This window comes from Thunnus thynnus, chromosome 11 (assembly GCF_963924715.1).
Source record: "Thunnus thynnus chromosome 11, fThuThy2.1, whole genome shotgun sequence".
Lineage (NCBI taxonomy): Eukaryota > Metazoa > Chordata > Actinopteri > Scombriformes > Scombridae > Thunnus > Thunnus thynnus.
In genome coordinates, this window is record NC_089527.1 from 21,292,333 (window position 1) to 21,311,940 (window position 19,608).

Consider the following 19,608-nt stretch of genomic DNA (forward strand, 5'->3'; position numbering starts at 1 on the left):
GATACAGTTCACACGTAAGATGGCTCAGACTGCAAAGTTCCAGTTTCTGTGTTACTGGTAGCGTTTTTGTTGCTCTATCAACCTAGTTAATTAAGAGATATTCTTCATTACAGTGGTTATTTACACTGTATATTTAAACATACATAGTTCTGCTCAAGCACTCTTAGCTCTCTCCTTTTTTAGCAACTTTCTTGCTAATCCCACAGTTGTTCACACTATTCAGATGTGCTAGTTATTTTAGCTTAGCAGCTAGCGATGGCTTCTCTCTCTCCCTCTCACTCTCCTGCTCTCTCTTTCTCGGCGTGTCTTCTGTTCAGCTATTCCTCTGCCTCCCTTAGTGATAATGGTACAAGTTTATTTATTGTGTTGGAGGCACAAAGCTCAGTGAATTAGAAAGATCTGCTTCGCAACATGGAAACCCTCGTTAGCTGCTGAAGTTAGCCAGCTCTCGGGTTGCTCGTGCGAGCCGACCAGCTTAGCTCATACTCTCCCCCCCGGCAGTTTAATTATATTGAACATTTATTGAACATTTATTATATTTTTATCTAGGAAAATTACATCAAGATAAATGTTATCGTTTTATCTCACAGCCCTCGATCCCTATAACAAGTATTGTCCATTTTGCCAAAGCCTGATTAGCTTCTTCCTCTGAGCCGCAGAGCTCCATTGTTGTCTAAAAGCTTTTAAAAACACATCAATGAGCTTCACTGTTGCACCGGATGACATGTTCCTCCATTATCATGATTTATGAACAAGAGCACTCTGGTTTATTTTGAGTATTTTCTACACAGACTATCCTGCTGCGTAAATGCTCATTAGCGAACCAAATGTGTATCAATCCACAGCTGAAAATAGCTCCCAACAAATCCACAATTTACTCTTATTTGAGTAACACTTGCTAAAAAATTACAGTGCCCAGCTGTTTTTACAAATTACTTGGCCTTTTATAAAAAAAAAAAAGAGCTGAAACAATTAGTCGTTTAAATGATAAAGTTGCTAACTGTTAAATTAATCGTCAACCGTTTTGACAATCGATTCATCGTTTGGAGTCATTTTTTAGGAAAAAAAGTGAGATCTGAGTGAAGTCTGATTCCAGTTTCTCAGATGTGAATATTTTCTGGTTTCTTTGGTCTTCTATGACAGTAAACTGAACTCTTTGGGTTGTGGACTGTTGGTTGGGACAAAAGAAGACATTTGAGGATGTCACCTTGAGCTTTAGGAAACAGTGATCGACATTTTATGGACCAAACAACTAATTAAACAAAACAAACAAACAACTAACTAATCAGTGAAGATAATAATTGACAGATTTATCAATAGTAATTAGTTGCAGCCCTAAATGAAACAATGTATTTGTTGCCTCTTCCCAGTATCTTCACTAGCAACGACTGGTATTGCAACGATTAGTTAATAAACAAAATAAACATCAGCAACTATTTTGCTAATCAAATTCTTCTTACTTTTTTAAGCAACGAAAATGCCAGAAATCATCTGATATCAGCTTCTCAAATGTGACGCATTGATGCTTTTCTTTGTCATTAATGACGATAAACTGAATATTTTGGGGTTTTGGACCATTGGTTGGACAATACAAGACATTTGAAGATGTCACCTTTGATTCTGGGAAATGATTCGTTAATAATTATAATCGTTAGTTGCTTCCCTGCTGTCCACAGTCAGAGTAGGGATGTCAGAAAGTACTGAGTCTCTGTGATTTTGTGGGATTTATTGAGAATAAGAAAAATATAGAATAACACCAGTCTTATGCTTTAAGTTTGATCCTTTTGGCTACATTCAGTTTCATCTATCTTCTGCTACTCGAGCAACACAGTAAGACAGACTCGCTTTGTCACCGGCGCCAAATGCGTTTGCGTGTACGCGTGTGCACGTTTGTGTCTGTTTGTGTGGGTGATGTGCGACTGCACTATGCTCTTAATCTTTTTTGGAAACTGGATGTGGTTTTGTCTGATGATAAACATCAGCATGAAGCGCTCAGGTGTTGCATTTGAGGCATTCTTCCTCTCTCTCTCTCTCTCTCTTTCTCCTCCTCTCCCTCTCCATCTGTCGCTCTCTCTCTCTGTCTCCGTCTCTGCTGGCTGGGCTGCTGACACACTGGAGGATGACAGGTCAGCAGGAATGACTGCAGTATAACTGGAGCTGGGCAGGGCTGTACTGAACAGCCCGTCTGCTCCTCCTCCATATGGTACCATCTCTCTCACACATAATAAAACACACACAGATACACATAGACACACCCTAAAACACTCCCACTAAGGCACTGCAAGAAGACGAGGGCGTTGCCTGTAGTGCACGATGGTCTGTGACCCGCAAGCTATGATGTCACTTTATGAGGTGGGGGGTTGTGTGTGTGTATGTGTGTGTGTGGTGGTAGTGTAAAGGGTGAAAAAGCAGCATGAGGACTGTGGGAACCATTTGCGTCTGCCTATAAGTGAATTAGGCTGGGAGGATTGTCTATACCAGGCTATCGAGCTACACGATGCTCTGCTGCTGCAGAGTTTAGTGGACCGACAGCTCTCTCTGCTGCGTTAAAAATGAATGAAAGGGGATTTAAATCCTCATAAAGAGGCAGAGAAGCATACAGGGACAGCAGCATATCTCCCTCTGCCAGCCAGATATTGGTCCTGACCCACATAATGAAGCAAACTCCATTTATCAGGGTTTTTTTTTTTTTGTCAACCACATTCAGTCAGTGAATCAGTTCACTATGCAGCTTATACAGCTAAAGCAATTAGTAGCTTCATTGATAAATGCATGGATAGAGACTTAATCAGGAGTATCAAGTATTTTTTCAAGCAAAAAAAAGCTTCTTTAATGTGAATACTTGCTGGTTTTGGTGAATTTGGGACTATCAGTTAGACTCACTAAGACGTGTGAAGTGCATTTTGTCATCATTTCTTGATATTTTATAGACCAAACAATGAATAGATTTCAGTCATTCAGATGGGCTGTAATGTAGCTCCTCAGTCAGCTTGATTACAGATACCAAAACTGCTGAAATAGAAAAAAAAAAGTGTGATTCATATTTTCTACTTTCAGTTCATTTTATTTGTTCAGACACTGGAAGGATTGTAAAAGCTTCAAACATTCAATACCGCATAAGCAGAAACTACAACTACTACAAAAAACACAAGCACACACAACAAGCAACACATTTGTACATCAGGATTACATTTTTTTTTTTCTCACATTCCACAAATTATCATGTGACTCTGAAGTCAGTGGGTTAGTTGGTCATTCAGCCAGCTCCTCGTCGGCTTATCAATCAGTCGTACTGTTCTCGTGAAGCTTTGCAACAAGGTCCCGTGTTTACTCAAGATGCGGGTCAGACAGTGCACCAAGTTATTGTCTTCTTCATGGTCAGCCAGTTCATTTCACATCCTGCGAGAGCCTCATGACCCTCATGACAGCTATAGCTTGGTATTCAGTCAGTTAACTCAGGAATCTGATTAGTCTCTTGGTTTGTCACTTTGTCAATTGGAATATACGGCTGAACAAAAGTGTAGGAAACAAGCTGATTACATTCTGGTTATTATTCATACTTTCCATTCTGCACTCCATTGAGTTTTGAAGAAACTGAAACCTGACTAGCTGTAATAATGAATAAAAATGTATTTCAATGATATCATTACTCACAGCACTCAGTATGGGCGCTCCAAGCTGTTAATTCATATCAATGAATAGTACAAAATTCACACATTTCTACTTTTCAAGCTGCACATGACTCCTACATCAAAAGTCTGATTGTTACATAATTACTCCACTAATCAGACTAATTCAGATTTTTACTTTTGTCCCCTTGGTTCGGACCATTCACCAGATTCTCCAAATGTTATCTGAGCACTTTAGATCAAGTCAACACAATAAAGATGAAGAGGGCGAGCGAGGGAGAAATGGAAACAGGGAGAAAATCTGAACTATAATGGAGGCTTTATGTAATGCTTGATTTCCTGCCAACCCTGGAGAATGTTGAAGTCCATATGCACAGCCATTTTCTGCATGGACACACTGTATATGAATATAGATGGAAGGATTCAGTGCTTACATTGTTTTAGCGGCCCTGTGAAGGTCTGTGGTTCATCACACACACACGTCTCTTTCTAAGAACTGTTTCAGCTTGTCTGTCTGTGTTTTGCTTTACAGGGGCTGTTTTTTATTAGTTTTATTAGTTATTGGCACTTTTTAATGGCAACAGGAGACACAATACAGAATCGTGTCGTCATGTTTTTGTGAAGAAATGAATCTTTTTTTCTAGCATTCCTTCGCTGTTACCACTTCTAATTCTCTCAAATCCTGATTGCGGCCACATTGAGCTTGTGACAGTGACGTGGCGTCAACGAGATGATTGTTTGGCAAGACGATGAGTGGCATGTGACATGTAACGCTGTCAACTTCTAGTCAGAAAGAAACTGTCCCTTGTCGTGCGGTTTTGTCCAATGAAAAGATTTCATGGTCACCTGAAGGTCCACAAACCAACTATTTGTGTTATTAGCGTGGCAGAAGTCTGTAACTTCAATGTTTTTCATGTTTTTGTCTTCTACAGAATCGTGAGCTGCAGATCATGAGGAAGTTGGACCATTGCAACATAGTCCGCCTGCGCTACTTCTTCTACTCCAGTGGAGACAAGGTCAGTGGCTTGAATGTGCTTCTTATCCATCATCTATGTGTCTATGTAGGCTGCATAATTGTGCGTAATTCACCATATAGTGGCAGTTTTACCATCTTCCAAGTTCCTCAGCCACTACATCTGCCACGTATCTTAGTTTTGACTCGTGCTCCACTGAATTCAATCTCATTTTATTGTGAAAACCCTACTCACAACTCAACAGGAGGCAGGGAAATGTTGAAAAATGATTTGAAGTTATAAAGCCTGGTGGGGGCATTTGATGCCTTTTATTATAGTGACACTGAAGAGATGATAAGAGTTATATGTGCCTTTTAATGGCAACAGGATGAAATGGCAACAGGAAACAGGCCACACAATACATAATTGTGTCGTCATGTTTTTGTGAAGAAATGAATGTCCAGCATTCTTTCGCTGTCACCACTTCCAATTATCTCAAATCCTGATTTAGGGCGGTGACGTGGCGTCAACAAGATCTGACTTAATAACAGTATAAAAATACCAGAAAATAACAAAAAGCATGATACGTCCCCCTTAAAAATAAAAAAAGTGGATTTTACATACTGTCAAATCTAAAAAAATGAATCTGTTCTTTGGCATATTAATGTTTCTAATGTTCAAATAGACGCAAAATTACTGCAACTCTTCTTAATTTTGTGGAAAAGGTATATGACTTATTCTCTAAGATGCTTGATGACTTCTTTCTAGTATCTAGTTTTCATCTTTTAGATCTCCTCAAGCTTCCAGTTAGCCTCAATCAGTGCAGTAAAATAGTTTTGCTTTCTCTCATGTTCAGAGTCATGGTGATTATTAACGGTCATCAGACTATCTAACAAAGTCATGAATGTAAGCATTTTGCCATGACTGTTCTGCCTCTTTTAGTTTATACTCTCCCCACGCTGGACAGTCTGCGCCCGTCAGCTGCTCCATCTCCCATCATATGTCTGCCTCCTGGCTCGTTCCACTGTAATAAATACATTAGTACGACACGCTACATCGTGTCAGGGAAGTCCCTCTCCGCGGGCCCCAGCCTCGCTGTCTGTCTCCATCGACCATCAGTGGTGCCCCGGAGACTACGAGGCTGGACTATGTCATTCAGCTAGCTGACAAACCAGGCAGAGATCCATGTGTCAAATATAGACACACATGGACCTGGCACACGCGACTATAACCGTGACACTGCAGTTAGGAATGCTTCTCTGCCGCACGTCTACCGAAGCCAAGGGAAGCTGTTTTAGAGGAGGGGGTAAGTGAGAGGTGGGTAGACCGGAGGGTGTCTGTTAATTATAGACTACTTCAGGACCTCCCCTCCGTGCTCGTAAGCTCCACCCGGTACCCACCCTTCGCCTCATGCCATGTGCTCACTGGCCTCCGGGAATCGCAGCCAATTCTCGGTACACCAACACACCGACAGCGCTGACATGTCACATGAATGACTTACACCTTTCAACTTTGACTTTTGGAATCGCAACATTTAATCTGACTAATTCACAGCTTTTTAATTTTTTTTTTTATTTACACTCTTTAAACCCCCTCCCACCCCCCCTCCCCTCTCCCCCCGCCCTCCTCCTCCTCCTCCTCCTCCTCCTGTGTCCCCTCTCATGTATCTTATTTCCTCTCCCTCCTCCTCTTCCTCCCTTCAACGTATCACTCCAGTCTAATTATGGAGACTGGCACCGTGTTGCTGGTATGGGGATTTACTACCCGTAGAGTGAGGGCTGGTGAAGTAGGTAAAAGGTGATGTCATGTGAACAGGATGGGTAAAATTGATGAACAGATGACAGATGTGTACTAAAAGAGAGGGGGAGTGGCGGACGGACAGAGTTGAGATGAGGTCGGGTGCGTGTAGGTGTTGTCCTGATGTTAAGGGGGTCCGTGCCGGGTGCAGTTGTGAGCCAGGCGAGGAACTAGTGGTGCTGTAGCCTTCAGCATGTGCACAGGTAGTCTTATGTAACTGCTGGCATGTGGCGTGCTCGATACACACTGTGTGCCTTTTTTGCCCTTTAACCGTTTGTATAATGCTGTTCAAACAGAAGGCCGATGGTCAAAAACAGCGTAGGCAGGTAGGCAAATAGCGGTCTGACTTCTACTTCTTCAAAATATGTTGTCGAAAAGAAAACGCAGGTCGGACGTTCAGCTGACACGGAGTCGCCCTCCCTCAGAATTTCATCTGTGCACACACACAACACACACACAACACACACACAGCTGCTTCAATAACTCAGCTTGATTCTCTGACATACGAACATATATAACGTCATGAATAACTGTCGTGAAGCTACAGGCCTCAAAAAGAGTTTCTTTTAGGTCTGTAATGAACAATTCAGTCCACTTGCAAAATGTATAAACTAGCGGCGACATGGCTGCATTAACCTATTAGTGAGCCCCTGCTGAGCTCTACATGACGCCGAGTTCCCATTAGATCCAGAGTAGAGCTGCAGTGATTAGTCGATCGACAGAAAATTAATCAGCAACTATTTTGATAATCAGTTAATCGTTTCAGTAAGTTTTTAAGAAGGACATCTGCTTCCAGCTTCTCAAATGTGATGATATGCGTTTTGTTGCTTTGTCATATATGACACAACATTTAATATCTTTGTTTATAGACTGTTAGTCAGACAAAGCGGGCACATTGAAGACGTCACCGTGGCCTCAGAAATGACAATTTAATTGATTAATCGAGAAAATAATCAGCAGATTAATTGATAATGAAAATAATCGTTGGTTGCAGGTATAGTCCAGAGTAGAGCTGCAATATTTAATCGATTTTAAATTGATTGGTCGAATCAACAGAAAAGTAATCTAATCCAACTATTTTGACAATCGATTAATTGTTTTGAGTCATTTTGTAAGAAAAAATACAAAAACGATCTGGTTCGAGCTTCTTAAATGTGAATATTTCCTGGTTTCTTGCGTCTCCTGTGATGGTAAACTGAACATCTCTGGGTCACGGACTGTTGGTCAAAACAAGACATTTTAGGTTGCACCTTTTGGCTTGGGGAAACAGTGATCGACACGATTTTATACATCAAACTAATCAATAATGAAAATAATCTTTAGTTGCGGCCACAGTCCAGAGCCGACAGCAGACTACAGATGGCAGCTTGGTTATTTTCCCAGAGACCCAGAAACCAACCGATCCCCCTACGCTGGAATAATACCACCTGTCCACAGGCTTTCTGTAATCTGATTAAATACAACTTTGTTAAGGAACAAGCAACATGAGAGCACAATATAAAAACAGTCAAATAATAAAGCCCCGGAGACTAGATTTTGACAGAAGACCCCTCTACAACACAGAGCCACATGATCAGGTCATATTGTTAATATAGTTCCTTACTGTTGCAGAGAGTTTGCTGCTTTTCTCGGTTTTATATCTTTGTAAGCTAAATATCTTTGGATTGTGGATTGTTGGTGATTACCTTGGGCTTTGGGAGACTGTGATGGACATTTTTTTTTTATATTTTAATATTTTATAGTCTTTGAGTAATGAAAAGAGTAAAGGGTTTTTGTCTGTTAAAGCACTAGTTGGTTTAAAAGAATAAGCTCGTTTGTCAGCTTTTCAGCAGATTTGACACTTTTTAATAGTCGTGCGTTTTATCCAGAGATCTCTCACATTCAGGCTGGATTACCCATGATTCTCTAGGTGGAAATGACTAAGTGGTAATCTGATTAATTGCCAATGGGGGGGGGGGGGCTGAATTTGTACTTAAGCTGTATCTCAATAATCTTTAAACAGTCTCCTGTCTTCCTTCCTTGATTTCACAGATTCATTAACTCTGGCTGTTGTGTTCTTTTCTCTGATCATTTGGATTTACATATTCATCATATCAAGTGCTGACGTATGTAACGTGATGTAAACAGTCTTGCACGCTGTATGTCACATACTGTACAAGCCCCTTCTTTTTTTTTTTTACAATGTAGCACAGTGATTGTTGGTGAAAGATGACTGAGCCAGTTGTTCAGGTGCAAGCCTTTTTCTCATCAAATTAGAGGCTGAATTATTTAGCCGGGAGTGAACCAATCAGATCCCCCGCCTGGCTAACCATCTTGGAACAAGCCAAGGAAGTGGCTTTGTAGTGAGGCAGGAAGTGAGTCACGGCTGTTGCTAGGCTAAATATAGCTTTGGTGCTGCTAGCAGGAGGCGGAGAGCAAGCTCTGTAGTCGTCACAAATGTTATCAATGGGAGTTGTAGAAGGAAGAGGATGCACGCACGCAAACACACACACACACACACACACACAGAGCCAGAAGGAGAGAGAGAGACACACAGAAAGAGAGCTGTGACAGATGAGCGTTCAAGTGAGGCTACCTGTGGCTGAGAGCTGTTCAGGAAATGATGCTCATCGTCACCGTCTGCACCCGTCTGCACTCCCCAGTACCGCCGTCCTTCTCCTACACTCTATCACCGTATATGTGTCTATTCGTCTGAGTGTGAGACGGAGAGAGCAGTCAGAACAAAGCAGGGCATTGAGCTGACACAAGTGTACCACACAGTCTGTCTGGGAGTTCCTCAAGGGCCCCGGCTCACTCATTGTGCTACGCAGACCTGCAGATAACCAGCTCTGGTGCAAAAACACCAGGGGCCGTATTCACAAAACATCCTAAGGCTTAAAGTAGCTCCTGAGTTAGGAGAAACTCCTGATAACGAACGTCGTAAAGCATATGTTGATGGCGGGTGAGTTAATAAGGATATGTGTACACCAGAGATGAAGGTTTACACAACTCTCCACTACTTGGACACTGGGGAAAAAAAGGCAGTTTGGAGCGCCGACGAACTTCCGCTCCTCAGGCCCCATTTTGTTTTACAGTTGGAAGTTGTACATTAAATAATCATCAAGTGCAATAAATAAATGAAGTGATTTCATGGCCATCTCTGGATTACCTGGTAAAATAAATGTCGAGTTATCCCATCAAAGGATAAAGATTTGTTCAGTCAACTGGAAAAAACAAGATGGTGTTTGATGTCAGATACAATCTACTCGACAAGTCAATATTTTATTCTGTTTCATGGATGAATTTTGTGACAGTGTATAAAATATTTAAAATATTTGTTAATGAAATAAACCTATCTGTCTATGTTCTTTTGAAGGTATATTATTTGTACTACATTTTCAGCCCTAAATACTTATGAGGCAAAAATACAAAGGCATGTTATCTGGTGGTTTAAAAAAGCCAAACAGATTCAATCTGCAGCTGATAACTGTGTTGCGTCGCCCAACCCTAAAGCAGCCCAAACCTGTTCCAACCAACAACCATCAGGGACAGGCAGACTAACTGTGAAAGCATGTATGTGAGTGGGCTCCTCTCTGAATCATAGAGGTGCCTTATATCTAAAAAACATTTAAAAACTGTAACACGTAAGTACGAGCTAGCGGTTATGATTTTCACGAGAAACACCCAATGACTCAGCGCTGGCTACCTCCGGTCAGAAATCAAAGGAAAAAGGAAGTCCTAGAATAATTGGGTGGAGAAGCCTCAGATACAGCATCCCTTCAGGGTCAGTGTGCTGGCTTCATCCAACCAGGAAACGAGGAAGTGATATCACTGTCTGCGGCCACTGTTGGAGTCCAGGACGTCATGACACATTCTTGTGTGTTTCCTGCCCTCAGGGGGAGAACCCTACACAATGGATCCCCAGTTCAACTGTGAAAAAAAAACATCATTTAGATCGGCTCCCAAATGGCTTGATTCATCAGGGAAAACACACAGCAGAAACCACAGAATAAGTGAGGGATGAGGAAGGGTTGGGAAGAGAGGTTTCTCTAAAACAATTGACCTAATGTGCGGCGGACACGCACATGGATGTGTGCATTTGTAGCTAATGAATGTAAGATATTTATCGTTAGAGAATTTGTCCGTATGTGTTCATGTGTGACCTCTATTTTCCCCTCCTGTGCTTCTCTCCAACAGAAAGATGAAGTGTATCTGAATTTGGTTCTGGACTACGTTCCTGAGACGGTCTACAGAGTGGCCAGACACTACAGCCGAGCCAAACAGACTCTGCCCATGGTTTATGTCAAGGTATGTAAGCGTGTGTGTGTGTCTGTCGCAGCGTTCATACTCCATGTTAGTGTTTCAGCAGAGTTGAACCATCATGATATTTAACAAAACTCCCAGATAACATCTATTCTCAGTAGAGTGCCATGAAACAGCTTTAAAGTTTTTGGTTCTACAAAATAGGAAATATCTCTTTATTTTTATTTATACTAAAATACATATTGACTTCTTACACCAGACAATCCTCATGTCGCTTTGAGCTGCTGATTTTTGCTAACTTGGCTGGAAATACTGTGCATAATGTTTCCTGATTTTTTTATTAAATGAGTCCTTTCATTTGATTGCACTGCAAGAATGGATTGAAAGTTTGTTTGTTGTTTTTCTTTTTTTTTGTTGATTTATAATGTTGGCTCTGCTAAGGTTACACAGTACTTTAACCTCCCAGACTGTGAAGGTCGAACAAAAATGTTTGTTTTTTTTTCCAAAACCTTTGCCGTAAGTGGTTTGAGACTGAATAGTTTCCACATTGCCGTCAGAGGTGAACTATCATGATTAACACAAATATTTCTGCGTCACTGTCAGTAAAAAAAAAATACATTCAGCTTTACTCAGTCTGCCACCACAGTAACAGCGCTGTCCTCAGACAGCACAACTGATAAATGAGCCGGCGGATTAGTCTGTAACATTCATCACCGGTATTGTGATGATTGTGCTTTTTCCTTTAATGGATCCCAGTGAATTTCAAGGTGTGGGATGTAAACAAATTCAAAAAAAAACACCAGCGTAGTTTGGAATGTGGCTCACTTATGGGTGGTTTCACATTTTAGACACAAAATAAATGATCTCCCCCTCTTAGTTTGTCCAAGATTACATACAAGAGTTTCAGTGAGTTTATCTTCCCAGATAGCTTGGAAACACCAGTGAAAACACCTGCATGTACCTTGTATATTTTGGGATAAAGTAAAGGAGAGAGATCATTTATTTTTTAAGACCTGACACACAGTTAACCTCTGCTGACACAAGAGGCGTATTTACTTTTGGGTACCCTGTTTTTTTTATGAATTTGAGTTTCTTTACTGATCCTTCTGGCATCACTGTATGCAAAAGGCAAAGGGGTGGTCCGATCTTTTCACTGTTCTATCAACTTAGTGAAAGTCATTGAAGAAAGTAATTGCATTTCTGTCTCAAAACACCCACAGTAAATCAGTCCCACCTTTTTAACACCCTGTTATCACAAATAAAGCTCCTCTTGTCATCACACAGGATAATAAAATGTAAATGATAGCTTAACGTAAACATTTGTTAGACATGTAGATGCGTGCGTTATCCACCAAAATCAGCCTCTGAAGATATCTCAAGTGAGAAAGAGCCAACGCAGTCGCAGAAACATGTTTCATTTTATCTCCACCGTGTTTTCATACTTCTTAACACAAAGTTCAAGAGTTTGAAGAAGCAGTGTGTGTGTGACGCCACCTTCTAAACATTCGCTGATAAACCGATACTGCTACTTGACAAGACTGAAATGGTTTCTCGAGTGGATCTTTCCAGACTTAAACTCTGTAATAAAAACTGAGCTTGTGTGTGTGTGTCTGTCTCTTTTTTTTTTTTCTGTGTGTAGTTGTACATGTACCAGCTGTTCAGGAGTCTGGCCTACATCCATTCGTTTGGGATCTGCCATCGGGACATCAAGCCCCAGAATCTGCTGCTGGATCCAGAGACCGCTGTGCTCAAGCTCTGCGACTTCGGCAGGTGAGATGCGAGCCCGGTCCTAAAAGCAGGGACACGTTTGCGCTTTAAGTTCATATTTTCCTTATTTCGGTCGCAACATTTAGCAACAAACTGTGCTGATGTGGAACGGTGATTCTGATTATGTGCTTTGATTTTATGCGCAGTGCTAAGCAGCTGGTCCGCGGAGAGCCTAATGTGTCCTACATCTGCTCTCGCTACTATCGGGCCCCTGAGCTCATCTTTGGTGCCACTGACTACACCTCAAGCATAGGTAGGATGACTCCATCTGTCACAGTCAACGCTTAACCATTGAGCCACTTTAAAAAAAACAACTTAAATTAACCAAATGATAGACACACATTGACAAATTGTTATTAGAAGTTCTGTATTATTTTCTGCATTTGTAGACCGGAACAAAATGTTAACCAGCAGTAGATTACAGTCATGTTGGCTTTCGCTCCTCTTTTGCTCATGTTTGACTTTCTTTGTCTTTTTTAGACGTGTGGTCAGCCGGCTGCGTGCTAGCAGAGCTGTTGCTAGGACAACCGATCTTCCCCGGTGACAGTGGAGTGGATCAGTTGGTTGAAATTATCAAGGTAACGACAGGAGCGGCCCACTAGATGTACAGGGGAGTCTGTTTTATTTTTCAGGAAGTGAGTAGAATTCCAAGTTGATGATGTAACGTTGCGACCTCTTTGTCCTGTTCTTTCTACCTAAATGATCTTCTAGGTTCTCGGCACCCCGACCCGAGAGCAGATCCGCGAGATGAACCCCAACTACACCGAGTTCAAATTTCCCCAGATCAAGGCACATCCTTGGACTAAGGTGAGTCAACAGGTACAGGAGCCCTTTTACTTCTCTTTAAGATCCACCGCTACAGCATCTCCCCATGCTTGTGTCATTATGCCTGCCTGCCACTCCACAGCCATCCAGCCCCATCCCCCAACCCCCAACCCTAACCCATCCAGCCTCACCAACCCCATCACCAAACAGAGCTGCATGAAAGTTTAATAGCTGCAAACCTACTCTGAGCTTTTTAGACTTTACGAAGGACTGATACAAATAAAGCACAAGCAGTTTTCAGGCAATAGGCTGAACTTTCATCACATAACTCCTATTTAGTAATTTTCCTTTTTCTACCGCATGTAAAGCATTTAACAAGGCAGTATGGCTGCTTTATGTGTGTCAACGCCTTGTTCCTGTTTGAATATCCTTGAGAATACAAATTCAGCACCTGTCACATTTACATTGTTGGTGTTAGGTGGAAAAATCCATCACTTAATGATTTTATGGCTGACAAAATGCTGTAAAACCTTTTCACATCCTATTGTTTAAACTGAAAATGTCCATCAAGCAAATACAGGTGTTTCCTCCTTGGTTCTTGACAATTTGTAGCACTGTTGCTGTTCACCCCACAACAGTATCATGGCTGCACCCTAAAAGTCGCTGAGTCAACGCGTCAGTCGATAAGCCCGAGTCACATTTTGTCAGTGGAATCACTGCCTTTTTTTTTTTTAGCCACGTCATTACACACAGTGACGCAGGCTGACAGCATTAAAGGCTGTAAAAACTTACAGATTCTTGTCTCTAATTGACCTAAATAACACAACTGACGTTTTCACATCACAAATAATGAACAACAGCATTACAACACGAGTCTTACAGGTAAAATTAGAGACTCATGTAGGCTGTTGTATCAGTTTAGCGTGGGGGCGACCGCTCTGCAGGTGCGTTTGATTATACTGCAACTGGGCGGAGACATTAATGATGTTTCTCATAGGAGGTTGTATCGAGGAAAGCAACAAAAGTAGTAATGTTGTTTTGGATGTAGGCCTATAGGAATGAAATATATGTAATGACAAATATAGAAGAGAATATGAGAATACATGCCCCCATTTGGCAGATGTTTTGGACTGACTCTTAATAAAACATGTTTTTAGGGTTGGTTGTGTTGAATCTGTGTCATCTCACAGCGGTGTCTTGAACCACAAATATGACCAAAGCGTCCACCCTGCTCAGTCAGTTCTTACTCGGCCCTGCTTCAGCTGTCAGTCTGACACATCTGACATATCATCCAAACTGTCACATGGCTCTCCGCTCCATGCTCTCATCTTGGTGCATGTTTTTTTTTAAATCAAATGGGATACAGCAAAAGTGGGAAACTCTCTTCCTGACTTCCCCTCAGCCGTCCCACCCACAGCTCTTCCATTGGATAACAGAGTCGTCCAATCAGCAGGCAGCAGCAGGTCCTCATGCTGCCTCTCAGGCGCCCTGCTGTGGTCGCTTTTTGTAACTGCATCCAGTCAGAGCAGCTCAGTAAATCATGCATTCATTTATACAACTCAGTACCAGTTTCATACAATACATTAAAGATCATCTCTTCATCTTCTAGCAGACATGCTTGTCTTGTGTTTGTGTTAACAACAGTGACTGTTTAATTGTATTTGATGGCACTCATGAATAGACCTCATGTGATCCCGGTTGAAGTCTGACCGTCTGTCTTAATTGGTGTTCAGGTGTTCCGGCCGCGCACGCCCCCTGAGGCCATCGCCCTGTGCTCTCGCCTGCTGGAGTACACGCCCACAGCACGCCTCACCCCTCTAGAGGCCTGCGCACACTCCTTCTTCGACGAGCTGCGCGACCCCAACGTCAAACTGCCCAACGGGAGGGAGAAGCCCTCACTCTTCAATTTCACCACCCAAGGTACGTACGCGCTCAGAACAGATCCATGCAGATGTAGTCAGAGGCAAATAACACGCTTTGCATTGCCAAAAAACATTTATTAAAATAACACATTTAGAAGATTGGTGACCTGTAGTTTGAATCATGACTCAGTTTACCCATTTATATAAAATTATGGTGCCAATTTATTTCCTTCACTGTCAAAATTATTCCTGCCTCTTAGTAGCACATATAGTATATCATCTATGTGTGAAGTTACAGGTTTGTAAAAACATGACCTGGCAACATCTTCTTTGTCTTTCAGAGTTATCCAGTAATCCATCTTTGGTCTCCATACTCATCCCTGCCCACGCCCGCAGCCAGGCCTCTGCCTCTACCCCAACCAACGCCTCTGCCACCACAGGTAAGAACCACACCTCCTCCACCAGACACTTGCAGCTCAATATTTATTGGTTTACAACACTGGTTGTGGTCTGCTGTTAGCCCCTAGACCCTCAACATGCTGTTGCTTTGACTAGAGGCAGCTGCTTACCTTTTCCACATGATTGCAACTGGGTCAATGTCATATGTTCACACCTGCCCAGCTGCTACATGCAACCTTTAACTGTTGGCCACATTCTCTGCCTGAATTTTCCCAGCAGCTTTGAGGTCGCTGTAAAGGGAGTTTACAGAAGGACACACAGTCTTTTACATTTAGCTCTCACTGTTCTGTGTCTTTCTTTCTTTACCTTTTTCCTTATTAAGTTCAGGTAATCGTTTTACTGCAAATGACAAGTTCCTCTTCTTGTCCATAGATGGTAGCAGCACAGAACGAGTTTCCAGCACCACCACCGCCTCTGCCTCGGCCTCCAACTCCACCTCCTGAGCCTGCAGAGCACCCGCCCCGCCCCGGTCTCAGCCCCAGCCCACGGCCTCTCCATTGCCCCGGCCAGGGGGTGAGCTCCGCTCAGCTCTGCTCTGCCCTGCTCTCCTCCCTGACAACAGCGGAGCGATGCTGACGCAGTCCGGGTTCAACAGCTAGCCAACAGCCCCATGCCTCGACCACAAACCAAGTACCCCTAATCCACTTCCTTTGACCCCGACTGGCCCCTCATCCAGCTGTTTGAACTCTACTCCATCCTCCGTCAAAGACGTCTCTCCGTGCCCTTTCAACGGGGAAGCAAAGCGCAGAGCCAGAGGTGTTTGTCGACTGTACTAAAGATAAAAGTACACTGTACATGTATACACAATGCTAGCCTGCTAATGTTTGTAAGAGGACAATCTGTAGAAAAAAAGTCCTAAGCTGTCCCCCCCCCCCCCCTTTTCCCTCGTCCTCCCCTACATTGTCCAATTTTTCTGCATCCTCATCCTTTGACCTCTGACCCCTGTGTCACCTGACCGACTCCCCCTCCTCCCCTCCCCCCCTTTGTTTCCTCCTGTAGTGCATGGCCTGAGTATGGTTAGGATCACCCGGGGGTCACTCCCACCCCCGCCCTCTCACTTCTCACCTCCGCAGACAAGGCATGAGGCTCACGCACGCGTATACACACATACACACTCATAAACAAACACACGCACACACAAACACACACACACACATCCTCAGACACATGGATGCATGATGATCCTGGATGTATGTGCGGGGTAATGTTTGGACGGGTTCTTTTTTTTTTTTTTTTTTTTTTTTTTTTTTGCCTGGGGTTGTTTTTAAATGGTTAGCAAGCTGTTTTACTCGACCTTATTTTAAATTTTTGTTTTGTACTCCCGGGCAGATGTTCTTGGATTGCCATGTGCGATGGATGTGACATGTATCTGGTCCTGTGTGCTTGTATAATATATACATACAATACAAAACAAACATGCATACATACACAGTTTATATATTACTTTTCCTTATGTATAAAAAGTATATATAGATATATGTATATTAACTACAATGGTTCAGAAATCATTTATGGTGAGCTCATATCTGGCAGAGCAGTGGCAATATTTGCTGCTGCCTAAAGACAATAGATCTAGATAAGGTGGTGTTTTTGTTTTTTTCTGGTTTAGCTGGAGTGTGTTAAGATTCCAGCAGTCACTTCCCTGCTCTCCTGTGTTGTCTGTATTAAAGCTGTAGATGGATTTAGGGCAGTGCTCTATTCCCCGTCTTTGTACCGACTCTGTCTGTAACAGTGTTTTCTGTGACAGTGCAGTGTCTAGACAAACAACCCCCCCCTCCTCTCTCTCTCTCTCTCTCTCTGTCTCTGTGAAGAATTCAAGATGTTTCTTAACACTCACCTCTCCTCCACTTCTTGAGAAGTATCAGCTGTGGTTCTCGGGGGTCTCCTGACACGCCGCTGACTGTCTCATGTGTTGTGACCACTGACTGAAGTGTTAGCCTAGCGTTCTCTCTCTTTCTCCACCTGCCGCACATAGAGCCATTTGGTACAGTCCGTCGAACCGTCTTATTTACAGAGAATACTCACTACAAAATGAGAAAACAAAAAAAAAAAAAAAAAAAAAAAGAGAAGGAAAAAAAAAAAAGCTGAATTTGTATATACAGTATAAATGCTCCTCACCAAAATTCTGACTTGTATGACTTGTATGTTGTTTTTTTATGTTGTTATGTTGATTATTTTTTTTCCATGTTGTGTTCAAGGTATGTATATATGCAGACCCATGTACTGTTTATGAGCAAAAACAAAGATGACAAAGGGTAGGGAAAGTAATGAAAAAGATATTAAAAAAAAAAAACATAACAGAATCAGGGCAAAACTGATGTTGTTTATGGATATTGTAGATGATGATCAGCTTTATCCAGCCATATGTTCAATCTTACCTGTACAGTACAGTAGATGACAGCTGTATTATTGTAACAAGAACTAGTTATGTATAGTGTAACTATAGTTTGGAGTGCCTTTGCTTTCATACACCTTCGCCTTGTTTCCCCCCTCACCCGGCCCCCGCCATCACTCCCCCCCCCCTCCCCTCCCTGATATTGTGACTCTCCCTTTGGTGCTGTTGAATGTCCTGCTATCCTACAACACAGTCACATGCACACTGATACACACTTTTCAGTCCCCTCTGCTTGCACCTCTTTCCCCTTCTTCATTGCACACTTCTATGTAATATACAGACATTCATTGTAAGGATATTTTCCTTTACTGAAGATACAGTAGAAAAGTGTTTATTTTAATAGATGTTAAAAGGTTTTATCTTGGACACATAGAGACGCACAAACATGTGTACCACGGTCCTGGCACGGACTCCGGGGCATGAAGTGTGGTTGGGGTGGGGAGGAGGAGGGGGGGGGGGGGGGCTGTTGTGGATGGTGGTGGTGGCAGCGGTGGTTTAAAAAAAGGCCTAAAATATACTGTATATATAAAATACAGTACAGTTTCTGTATTACTCACAGTGTTGGTTCTGTTACCAAAGCCAAACTATGATGTAGTTATGATGAGCCATCCTCAGAGGCAATAATGTATTCATGTCCCCCCCCCCTCCCCTTCTCTGGATATGTCGTTGTTTCTCTGTCCTCTTGTTCATTCTCCTCCTTGTCTGCATATTTTGGGGGGAATTCAGTAGCACCTAAGGGGTCGAGTCATGTAGCCTTTCTCCTGTCTCCTGCTTGCTGTAATTTTGCATTCATGAACGTGTTGCAACCCTCCACTAGAGAGTTTGACCACTTCACCCTACCCCCTAACTCCAGTTCAATAAAAACACCACAAAGGTTACCAAAAAAGAAGACAAGCAAGTACACATGCTAGTGTATTATACTAGTGCATTATACTTGCATAAACACTAGTATAATGTGCCAACTGGGGTTAAAGAAAAGAAAAATCATAGAAAATACTACAAAAACATCCAGTATAACAGTACTACTACTTGAATGCCTCCGTTTGTGACTGAAATTTTTATTTCATTTGTTTTTCTTTTGTTCTGTGAAGGTATGCTAAATGTGCGCCTCTGTAAATATTCCCTCTGCGTGCTCTGAGGAATAGTTCCCTGGTACTGTAATTTGCATTAAATAAAGAGTAGGATAGCCTGGAAATGATCAAGCTCATTGTTTGTTTTGTCTTCTTTAAATGAGTGTGCTGTTGTCTCTTTAAAATTGATGTTAGGGGTTGGTATGTATGAAGCCCCTGAGAGTAAAATTTTAACTGTCAAAATTTTAAGAATGATGTAATTTTTCTCTTAGAGTTGAGAATATGTGTGAAGACTTGGTCTCATGCTCCTAATTGCAGAGGCAGCAGCGACACACTCCCATATTTTGGAAAATTATGATAAATTGATGAAACCTACAAAGTCACACTACTTTTTCAATATGAAGGTTTTTTAATATATGTATTACAGGACCAAGTTAGGATAGTCATGCTTTGCTTATCACAGATGTATTAGTGCTTTGAGCTGCTAACATTAGCATACTAACACGTCGATTTAAGCAGATATGATTATCATGTTCACAGTTCACCAACATAGTTTAACATGAAAAGTAATGTAATTAGATTTGCTAATGATATTCTATTTTGTCATAATCCAAAGTAGTGGACAAATTCAAATTTGCCAAAACCCGATGAAGAAAAGTTAAGGGCTCA

General features: G+C 42.0%; 1 protein-coding gene across 3 annotated transcripts in view; it reads left to right on the forward strand.

The window, feature by feature from the left end:
- The window catches only part of gsk3ba (glycogen synthase kinase 3 beta, genome duplicate a), a 38,571-nt gene extending 19,500 nt beyond the window's left edge, over window positions 1–19,071 (forward strand). For 2 of the 3 annotated variants that reach the window (XM_067603754.1, XM_067603755.1), the window contains 9 exons: window positions 4,562–4,645; window positions 10,556–10,666; window positions 12,261–12,391; window positions 12,535–12,641; window positions 12,869–12,966; window positions 13,100–13,207; window positions 14,887–15,073; window positions 15,357–15,455; window positions 15,847–19,071. In XM_067603754.1, the coding sequence (XP_067459855.1) occupies window positions 4,562–4,645; window positions 10,556–10,666; window positions 12,261–12,391; window positions 12,535–12,641; window positions 12,869–12,966; window positions 13,100–13,207; window positions 14,887–15,073; window positions 15,357–15,455; window positions 15,847–15,917 (996 nt within the window). In that variant the 3' untranslated portion in view covers window positions 15,918–19,071. The remainder of the gene's footprint in view (window positions 1–4,561; window positions 4,646–10,555; window positions 10,667–12,260; window positions 12,392–12,534; window positions 12,642–12,868; window positions 12,967–13,099; window positions 13,208–14,886; window positions 15,074–15,356; window positions 15,456–15,846) is intronic. The other variant, XM_067603756.1, reaches the window with a different exon arrangement.
- Window positions 19,072–19,608: the final 537 nt, after the last annotated feature.